At 40.1% G+C, this 11,025-nt stretch overlaps 1 protein-coding gene across 1 annotated transcript; it reads right to left on the minus strand.

The window, feature by feature from the left end:
* Positions 1-913: 913 nt before the first annotated feature.
* Positions 914-7,430, minus strand: pef1 (penta-EF-hand domain containing 1). Its single transcript, XM_055656354.1, has 5 exons — positions 7,341-7,430; positions 5,243-5,627; positions 4,116-4,271; positions 2,454-2,597; positions 914-1,638 (listed from the first exon to the last, which is right to left on the minus strand). The coding sequence occupies exons 1-5, from the start codon at positions 7,362-7,364 to the stop codon at positions 1,409-1,411; spliced, it is 939 nt and encodes a 312-aa protein (XP_055512329.1). The 5' UTR covers positions 7,365-7,430; the 3' UTR covers positions 914-1,408.
* Positions 7,431-11,025: the final 3,595 nt, after the last annotated feature.

The raw sequence follows: 11,025 nt of genomic DNA on the forward strand, positions 1-11,025 counted from the left end.
CCGACCAGGTAGGACTGGGATTAAAACAGTTTCCCCCTTCCCCCCCCCCCCCCACCCACCACATAAAAGAAGACTTCCAATGAACAATTTTCACGGACAGGACTAAAAATAAAAATAAAAAAGGGAGAAAGGACGGACTGCAGGAGGAGCAGCCATACACAAAAAGATGAGGGGAAGCGATGGGGCAAGAGCTGGCTAGTGATAGGTGGATGGGTTGACTGGTAGAAGTAGCCAAGGCTGCAGGCGATATGCAGAGAAGACAAAAGGGTGCAAACAGTGGAATGTGTTAAATTAGAAAGCCAGGAATTGAAATGTAGAACAAGAGGAACAGATGTTGGATAGAAGGGAATGGGGACAGGGTGGGTGTGGGAGGAAAATGGAAGACCTGGATTAGAGATGGATGGGTAAGGGGAAAGGAAAGTGGAAAGGAATGGACTGCTGAAGATGGGGGCAGTACCTGAAATTACAGAATTCAATGTTCATACCCTTGGGTAGTAGACTATCCTAGCAGGATATGAAGTATTGTTGTTCCAGTTTGCCTGTGCCCTCAGTCTGGCAGTGGAGGAGGCAAAGGATAGACAGGTCAATATGAGAATGGAAAGGAAAATTAAAATGGCTGGCAACTGGGAGTTCCAGCAGGCCCTGCCAGAGCGTGCAAGTGTTGAAAGAGCTTCACTTACTGCGCTTGATCTTACCGATGTAAACCATATCGGGAGTACTGAATACAATCGCCGAACATTCTCCATTTGAAGCTTTTATTGCCGTCCATCCATACCCGTTTTATACATAACACTATGGCTGAGCATTTTGTGAGTGCACTAAATCTAATTGATCTTAAAGTATTTAGGGCAACAAAACTCAATGTTCCCATTTTCTTGTTAATTATTTTCCTTAAAATAAAGCGAAGCCGATGTGGAATGAAATTATTTTAATTATTGGATCATTACACAGAAAGTATAATCTACACATTATTCTATACAAATGTATAAACAAGATTTGCTGGAATTGCATCCATTCCAAACCAGTCTGGAGTTTGGCAAACATTGTATGAAATCACTTTACCCAGGTTATAGCGTTACAGCTGGATCAGGTTTCATTTCATCTTAATGCACGGACACTTAAAATTGGCATTTTAATAGACTCCAAGCAGAGTGTTTCTGTAATATGCAAGTGCAATACTTTACAACATATACCATTAAAATTGCAATGTTGTGAAAGTACAACTTTGGTACCTTGGTCCATAACTAGTTGTTAGGAAGAGCAACGTTGTGCCGCTTTAAATTATTTTTTTCTTTGCATTACAGTATTTTTACAGTTCTATATTTAATCCATTTAGCTGACCATAGTAGATGAATGGAAATTAATCTTAACACTCCTACTCCTTCTGGCATTCTGACATTAAGAAAAATCATAGCATGCGTGATATGGCAAGAATGAGGAAATCCTCATAGCTGAGGCGGGCATTTCCAGAACGATTGGCATCTTTCTCTTTGAAGGCTTCAGCTGTGCTCTGCAATTGGGTACAAATCTGGATGAAACTGTCCAGTTGAATGGTGGATCGAGCTGTTTTTTGTGCGTATCGCGATGCAAGGAACTGGATGAACTGCGGGCTTAAATTGTAACCCATCTGAGAAAGAGCTACAGAACAAAACACAACCCACGGTAGATTCATTTCAAATGAAAAATATTTTCTGTATACAATTATGAGATGCATGGTTAATAAAAATCCTTGTACAATGAGATTTTAAAAAGTAAGACAAAAATATCCAATTCAAAAATAGTCCTACTTGTTAACTATTAAAACACTAAACATCTTAATTATAGACAGTACCATGGTTTATATATTTTCCATCTAGCACTAATGATCACCTATTAAAATAAATGTAATCATATGAAATCCAAAGGACATCCTAAAACACTATGGAAAAAAAAGAAGAATTTTGCAGGGACAATCACTGTAGTTTGTATGAAGCCAAACCGATAGGGAGGAACACTGGGATCTCTGAATATATCTGGAATATATCCTGCTATTCAGATTCTGCCAAGGAATCTTCAATGCTCAACCATTAATGCAGACAGCATTCACCAGCTACTCTCAATGCTGGACCAGTGTGGAAACACATTCCCATGCCCTGCCAAATGCTATCACCTGAGCCAAGCTGACCTTTGTCAAACAGTCAGTTCATTCCTGACATTCATCAACATAGAATTATTACTATATCACCAATAGGCATTCAGTACAACACAGATTCTAATTCTCATCTGGAAGGTAAAATGGACATCCCACTTCTTGAAATCAGCTCACCAACAACCACCACCCACCCCCCCACGTTCATCACCACCATCCTCCCCCTTCCCCACGTTCATTTTGCTTAATTCGGTAGCATTCAGAACAAAGGTTACTCTTTCGATGAAGGAAAAACAAAAAACACAAACAAGCTCCATTGGCTCACCTTGTTGCAGCTCCTGGGGGTTTATGGTTCCCGATCGGTCCCGATCAAACTGCTGGAACATGGTACGCCACTGCTGCAGAAAGCTCCACAGGCCCGAAAAGCCGATCAAATCTATCTTACCGATTTTGCCTTGATCAAACATATCTAGAGGAACAAAGGGTTAAAATGCCATAAACTATGTCACATGCGAGCCAAATCTGAAAAAAATGATTGCTTGACAGTTGTTTATTGTATCTGCCCCCAGCACAATCCCTGGCACCCACTACCCTCTGCGCAAAAACAGTTGGCCCACACATTTCCATTAATTTTTGCTCCTTTCACCTTAAAGCTATGCCAAATAGCCTGACATTTCCATCCTGGGAAAAAGGTTCTGACTGTACCCTATCTATGTCTCTCATAATTGTATATACTTCCATCAGATCGACGCTCCAGACAAAACATTCCAAGTTTGCCCAATCTTTCCTAACAGCTAATATCCTCATATTTTCGCAAAATCCACACATTTCCGCCCAATTAATTAAAAAACATGAAAGTTAATATTAATTAATGAACTGTTCTTCAGTTTGTGAGGTTTCATCAAAAATATTCTATGTAGTTGTTTTCTCCAAACAGGCCTCAAGGCTTCAATTCTATGGTCACTTTTGAAGAATGCCTGAATATATAGATGGCTGTCGGAAGGGAGAGTGGACGCTGGCACGGTTTAGCTGCCGCTGCTCTCTCTTCACATTGTGTTTTTGATTTTTTGTCTTTGGAGCGAATTCTGTCCTTAATTTGTGTATTGGTGATGTCCTTATTATTTATTTTACTCCGACTATATGTTTTTTTCTCTCTTGTTAATTTCTGTAAGGTGTCCTTGAGACTTTGAAAGGCGCCCGCAAATAAGCAGCCCCGCAAATAAAATTTATTATTATATAGGTTGTTATTGTCTGATGACTATTTCACAATTTCAAACAGATTGATTGCACTGTTACCCAATTTAATTAAATATGTGTCAGAAGCACAGACACGCTCCATTGTGTTCTGCCTTTAACATGGACTTCTCCTGGTATACAAATTAAAACCCATAAATTTCTGACATACCAGACAATCTACTATTACTGTGCATGTCTGCATCAGGTTGCAGCAACACAGCAGAAGCTACGAGAAAGGGTGTTAATTTCCAAACTCAACTTCTCTCTAAACAGTTTACAAATAATTGAATTATGCCATATAAATTATAACATGGGAAGAAACCCTCTGGAAATGAAATGGGGAACTGAAAGCTCATTAGTGTGCCAGGCAGTACTTAATCCAACTTCTTCGCTCCCAACCTCCCCCTTCATGTTCTACCACCCATGCTAACACCATGGCCTCACTTGCCTTTTGCAACCCTGCAGATCTAATCAACCATTAGGCTTTGCTGCTTTGGCTGCCCCACAAGGCATGGCTGCCCAAGACACCGGGTGACTGGGCCTCGGGCCCCAGCTATGGACCACTCCAATGACCCTATAGCAACTCTTCAGGACAGCTGGCTTGCAAATAAGACTACATGGTAAGGTGTGCTCAAAATGTTAGATGGCAAAACTGAAATGTTAATCAATCAAGTAATATACAATTCTGTATGACATTGGTTCATTGTTGAATACGTGCAAGTAACTAAAAGAAAATAGGGTTCCAACTTACTCAGCAACATATAGCAGGTGTCATCATTAAATGTTGACCAGTTGCTGTTGACAAGTGCTTGCTTTAGTTCCTTCAGAGTTATATAACCACTACGGTCCACATCTACTGACTGGAACCAGGAGTAGGCTTCAGGATCAATGCCTGCAGGAGTAGCACCTACATAACAGTGTTTTATGGCAATCTCAAATGGGTAACAGGCAAAAGTAAGATCATTTACAATTTTTAGTGTGTTGCTAGTTACTACACATAAAAATGCTGCTATGAGCAAAAATATATTGATACATTACTTGCCACTCAAAGGAAAGTTCTCATTTAAAACAACAGATAGAACTATAAACCAGATACAAATACTTGCCACTCAAAATAGTGAAAGTTCTCATTTTTAAAAATCAACAGATAGGTCACTATACAAGATGAAACCAATGTGCATGCAGGCAAATTTCTTGTCCAAACTTCAAATTTTTGTCAAAGTATAGTGAAAAAACTATAAGTCATTTTCAAAAAATATCACAATAGGTCAGAGTTTTTACAAGATGAATAACCAATGTTTTGCAGCTGCAGTCATTTATGTGCCCTTAATTAATGTCCTTAATTAATGTCCAAACACAATATTCAGGCATTTCATTTTTGTCAAAGTATAGTCAGAAGGTAAACTCATATATTGGAATGTGGGGTATTATGTGAACAGAGTGATAAAAGGAGATACTGTATGATCGTGTTACAGTGCTTGCCAATGATCCTTAATTAATAGTGTTGTAACTAAGATGTTTTCTTCTCAAGTTTCAATGTTCATACACGTGTAGACACAATGTGTGGACATCTGAGACCACCTGTCACGCACAATTGAGTTCTATCTCTCAACCTGTCTGTTACGTGGAAAGGCTGCAAGAGCAAAAAGGGATTACACGTTTGCCTTACATACTGCACCAGAACATTATCCTTTTAGTTTCACTTTTGAAACAAATTTGTTTTGCAGCTTAGATATTCAGCTCCAGAAAAAATTACATGGGTGGACACATCAGCATTTGAAGAGATAAACACATTTATCTCTTCTGCACACAGATATCTGAACCACCTCAGATCTCAGCAGTCTCAAAACATGTTTAATTTATTTCAACAATAATTACCGGCTGAAGGAACACCTGATCCATATGCCCCTTGCTGTGGAATTCCATATGCCTGTCCTCCATATGGACCACCTGGTGCTCGACTTCCATAGGGGGCACCAGGAGCTGAAGGTCCATATTGGCCTCCCTGTCCAAGGGCTCCAAAGTGCCCTCCTGGTGGTTGGGCTCCATATGGTGCTCCCGGTGCTTGGTTTCCATATTGTCCACCTGCTGCGGCTGTTCCATAAGGTGCACTTGGTTGTGGGCCTCCATAAGGACTGCCTGGTGGAGGACCACCAAACTGGCCCCCAGAAATGGGACCATACTGACCTCCAGGTTGGTGTGACCTTGAATAGTAGCTGCCTGTTGGAGCACCCGGTGCAGGCCCTGATGACCCATGGTAATTCTGCAAGTTTGAAAGTTAAAACAAAAAATTGCTAATAAATCAAATAGATGTTAGTACAATTCACTGAGAAACTGTTTAAAATGCCAGCCTAATATTTCATTTATCTCAATTAAATATATTCACAAAGGAGAACCCGTCAGCCACACTTGCACAGTTGGGGGCTATGGGCGAGTGGTGGAATATTGCATTCGGGGACAAGCCCTCCTGTGTGACAGGGACCCCACTTGGTCTAGTATATTACTAAAACTTTTAAACAAAATGTTACACGAAGGAATACAAAGTTCACCGCTGAAATCTCAAATAATATGAACAAAAGTATCAACAATCCTACACTGCAGTTGAAAATAACCAAAATAAAATTTAACTATTCATAATGCAAAATTAAGGAGATTTAGTATTAACAAATTAATTAAAAAATACATTTCTCAATTACAAAACTATTTTAAGCCCAAGTGATTGGGCTTCTCTATAGTTTGTCACCATAACGAAAGAAAGGGCAGGAGACGCAAGATAAAGATTTCTATTACACGGATAGAGTCATGAAGATTTGTTTTCTCTTCCCAGAAATCTATACTCAATCAAGCATTATCAAGTGGTTTGAAATACAATTCCAAGCTAAAGAAGTAATTATTGGTGGATTAATTTGCTAAGATGGAAACTCCATAACTTATATTTAAAACATCTCAGTTTATAGGAAACACAGCAAGACTTTCTGCATTGCATTAGATTTCTATCAAAGCTACTACACTTTAAACAATAACAAAAAGTAGCAATGAAGCAAACAAAGGAGACAGGAAAGGGACACAAAGTGCTAGAGTAATTCAGTAGCTTAGGCAAAATCTCTGGAGAACATAGATGGGGGACGTTTCGGGTCGGGAACGGCCAACAATTGGACACGCAAGAGACTAAATAGTAGAACCCGAGCATAAAGGCAAATTGCTGGAGGAGCTCAGCAGGTCAGGCGGTATTCGGGGAGGGAAAAGAACAGATGATGTTTCGGATCTGTAATCTTCCTCTGACTTCAGGCATGTGAACCAAAGATCTTAAAGTAGAGCTATAGGATCTTTGATGTGAACAACATCCATCCAGTAAGATAACGTGTGGCAGTCTGGGAGTTACCAGTGCAAAACAGTGGTTGGAGGAAACTGTCACAGACTTGTGAATAGTTCAGGAACACATCATCCCATGGCGGAAGCTGCGGACTGACACCCAGCCCGACAGGTGAAGTGAACGAGAAATGGGGACAGACACAAAATGCTGTAGTAACAGTGGGACGAGCGGTTTCTCGTCGAGATCCTACTTCTCCAGCATTGATTTTGTGCCTATCTTCGGTTTGAAACCAGCATCTGCAGTTCCGCCTTACACAGGAGTGGGGTGTTGAGAGAAAAGCTCCCACCAGTACACGGGTCAGAGGTGCAGTAGGCAGCGCCTGGTGGCCGGCCGGCACCGGCTCTCCCACCCAGTCCCCGTCCCGCTCCCACCCAGTCCCCGTCCCGCTCCCGCTCCCGCTCCCACACCCCGCGGGCCCGCGTCCTGAGCCGCTCCCTCAACTCTCGGCAAACTCCATCACCGTCTGTCGCCGCTCCCCTCACTCTAAATGTGAGAAACCCCCGACGGTCGGGCGGGAAGGAGGGTTGCCGACCGCGACCGCGACCCCCTCTATCTCTCTCCTCCACCCCCACCCCAGGGCCATTCATGCCCCCATTTCCTCACCGAGTCGTAGGGGTAACTGGCCATGGCGTCAACCTGCGTCCGTCCGTCCCAGAGGGCGAGCGCGGCGCGCTGCTCCCCCCCCCCCCCCCGCCCGATTGGCCCGTCCACGCCCCCGTCCCGCCCTCTCTTCAGCCGAGCCCGGTCTCCAATTGCTCGGTGGAGCCGTCACTCAAAGGGTGGATGGTTGCGTCATCTTCCTTGCTTGTGACGCATGTCTATCACGTGATCATCGCCGCGTCGTCGGGAAGAGAGAGCTGCCAGGGCCACCTGATGTCATCTGGGAACCCATTCGGCCCGTCCAGTCTGTGCTCTTTCCTGCGACAAGATCATGGCTCTTCTTCCACCTCTGTCTACTCTACTGGAATAACTCTGATAATCCATAGACATAAAATGTTGGAAATGGCGGGACTGACAGCATCTATGGATAGAAGGAATTAATCCACAATTCCTTTAATATGCAATAATACCACAAAATGGAGTATCTCAGCACTATTATTTGGTAAAGCAACATCTGCCGTTCCTTAAGTTTCCAATATCCAATAATTAGGAATGTTACAAAATGTTGAGATGTTAAAAATCAAGCCTGTAATTTATCCCATCAGGTAAAGCATAAAAATAACTTTAATTTGATAACTAATTCACTTTCATATCTTCATTATTAAAAAAAAGTTATGGTCATTTTCATACTTTGAAATTAGCATCTTGTTCCCTATTGCTTTTCCATTGATTTAACACAAAAAGCTGTGATCGAGGACAGCCAAAAGCCCATAACTTTCTTAAAAATTAAGAGAACTGGATGACATATTAGGTTATTATAGATTGAAGCATTCTGAAACAAATATGCAATATCTTACATGGATGACCTGAAATTAAAACCTATAATTAGTTAGTTACCTAATTGTAGCTAATTACAAAATTGACCGTTGTGATGGGAATAGTAATAAACACCCATACGAAAATTCAAAAATGTGATATTCTCAAAATCAGAACTTTAATATTATTGTATTATATGCTGTAAATTCGTAACAAACAGGTAAATAAATTATAATTTCTAGCAAAAGACCAAGTCTTTATGGAAAGATCAGTTGCTAGCTGGTACATTGGCATATCATAATCAGTAGCATCATCATACTTCTCAGATTGTAGCCAATAAGTACACCTTGTTTTTCTTCAACTTTTTAATTTTGGCATTGTAAACTACAAGTTTTTGCTCTTCAAAACACGCATGACATATCTTTCTGCCCACCACTTTCCCATTAAGAATGTCCTGTAGATCATCACATTTGGAGTAGTCCTTCAACACCTTCAACATCACGGATCGCAATATCAAGACAAAACAAAAGGTATGCCGCTTATTTAACATATTATCTTGCTTTTTGCAAACTGTAAAGAAAAAAAACCCTGAACAGCATTAACAGAAACAAGTCATTATTTGCAGTTTTAGAAAAAAAGGTACAAATGATAAAGTTAAATGCGAAAACAAATAGTAAATACCCCCCAAAAAAAATCATATTCATCAGTTTCATCAAATCAATTAAATTCATCTAATCAAATTCATCTAAATTCAATTACTAGATCTAAACATCTATCCATTTCTTAAGAAAAGGCTAAACATTTTAAATAGCCTAAGTATCCAAATAACAAACTGATCCCATTCACACAAAAAATCACAATATAACATGATTTTTAAATCTCACTTTGTCATGAATTTATTTGCCAAATGGAAGGAATTTAATGTTTAATTCCCATAAATTAATCCAGAAACATCCACTATCAAGATAATCAAAATCATTATCTTTTGCACAATACATCTGACTAAAACTGTACTGTGGATATTTAGTATGAAAATATTGATCATGGATAGACAATAACACAAAATATAGACGAATTCGATGTTTTTATGACATGATTGTGCAAAAAAAAAAAAGAGAATTTGATTATCTTGAGTGGATGTTTCCGGAATGTGATCGATTGGAATGTTGCCATTGCCATAAATTTTAAGTGCATGTCGGCAGGCAAGACACGGCTGATTCTTATGGGGCCTAAATACCATTTTTCGCATCATAAGATTAAACTGAAGCCACACCAAAAAGCAAGATAATATGTTAAATAAATGACATGCCTTTTGTTTGGTCCTGATATTGCAATCCATGATGTTGAAGGTGTTAGAAGACGCATTTAACTTCAATCCAGCTATGCAATGGCCCAGCAATTTTTTTTTTAAACCCGGGAACGGAAGTGCAAATGATTTTTCTTCATCAGCTAGCAGCCCGAGAAAATCCCTCTCCGACAACCAATACAAACTTGCATTTTAATCCTCCCCCCCGAATCACATGCACTGGCAGATCTGCAGCGCCACTGATGGTAGGTTTTGTACAATAATCTATTGATAAACAAAATCATTGACTGTACCTCCTTAGGGACAAAGGATTCCATAAAACTACCACCAAAAATAAATCTCTATTTCTAGTCAACTTTTTTCTAAGATAGCTACTCAATGTTCTAAATGTGTCAGCAGGCGGCAACATCCAGCTCCTCTGGAGCCTTGAGAATCTGTTTGGATGTTGACTTCTCATTTTTCTAATCTTTAAATAATAGTGCCTTAAATCTTCCACATTTCTGCCAGTTCTGAAACCACTCAGATGAATCTTCAAAGCTCTCCCTCAAGAAACAGTTGAAAACACTGGATAGAGCGAAGGTTATGGGACTAGACAACATCCCAGTCTGAAGAAGGGTTTCAACCCAAAACATCACCCATTCCTTCTCTGCAGAGATGCTGCCTGTCCCGCTGAGTTACTCCAGCTTTTTGTGTCTATCTTCGGTTTAAACCAGCATCTGCAGTTCCTTCTTACACATCCCAGTACTGAAGACCTGTACTCCAGCAATAATTATGCCTCTTGTCATAAATCCTTGAATATAAAGTTAAATGTTTCCGTTCTTAACTGTGACAAAATTGTCATTTAATTAGTTAAGTGAAATATTCAATGAAATTTTGATTGATCGCCATCAGAAGAGATACCCTTTCCAGTCTTTCGAAGCTTCATCCTTGATCGGTCTGCAACTACCTGTTCTACCCTGGTTGAGGCATGCAGTGTGTTCTGGTGTATTTTTAGGCGGGTGACTTTAAATGTTTTGTTTCCGTTCCAAACATGAGCAGAGCATAAAAGATTACTTTGACCAGGCGACCCGAAACATCGCCCATTTCCTTCGCTCCATAGATGCTGCCTCACCCGCTGAGTTTCTCCAGTCATTTTGTCTAACTTTGACCAGTTGATAAATTCTAGGAATTACTTAAAATATTTGAGTTCCTCCAAGACATTTTATCCACGTATGGTTTATTCTTTGACTGGATAGCACGCACAAAAGCTTTTAATTGTACCTCAGTACGATAATAAACTAAACTAAAAACAATGTTGGTTGGGTTTCTCAAGCAGAGGTATTTGAATTTCTTTCTAGTGAGTCCCTCCGAGCAAGAAAATGAATTCCTTAAATTTACTTGAAATCATATTTAGATGCATCAAATGTGGGTATGGTACTGAAACATTTTTAGATTGTGATTAGCAGAGGTACATTTTGAAAACATGCAGGTTTCTCAACAAACATTGGGTGGCACTATTAAAATAAAAACAGAAAATGCTGAATTCAATAGGGCAGGCAACATATGTAGATTTAATGGTTCAGTTTG

Source organism: Leucoraja erinacea, chromosome 26 (genome assembly GCF_028641065.1).
Source record: "Leucoraja erinacea ecotype New England chromosome 26, Leri_hhj_1, whole genome shotgun sequence".
Taxonomy (NCBI): Eukaryota; Metazoa; Chordata; class Chondrichthyes; order Rajiformes; family Rajidae; genus Leucoraja; species Leucoraja erinaceus.

Bases quoted from the DNA above. Each gene is read 5' to 3' on its own strand.
- pef1 (XM_055656354.1), bottom strand. From the start codon at position 7,364: ATGGCCAGTTACCCCTACGACTCG. The intron at 5,628-7,340 runs GTGAGGAAATGG...TCAAACTTGCAG, and splicing joins CCAGTTACCCCTACGACTCG to AATTACCATGGGTCATCAGG. The intron at 2,598-4,115 runs GTAAGTTGGAAC...TTGTTCCTCTAG, and splicing joins CACCTGCTATATGTTGCTGA to ATATGTTTGATCAAGGCAAA.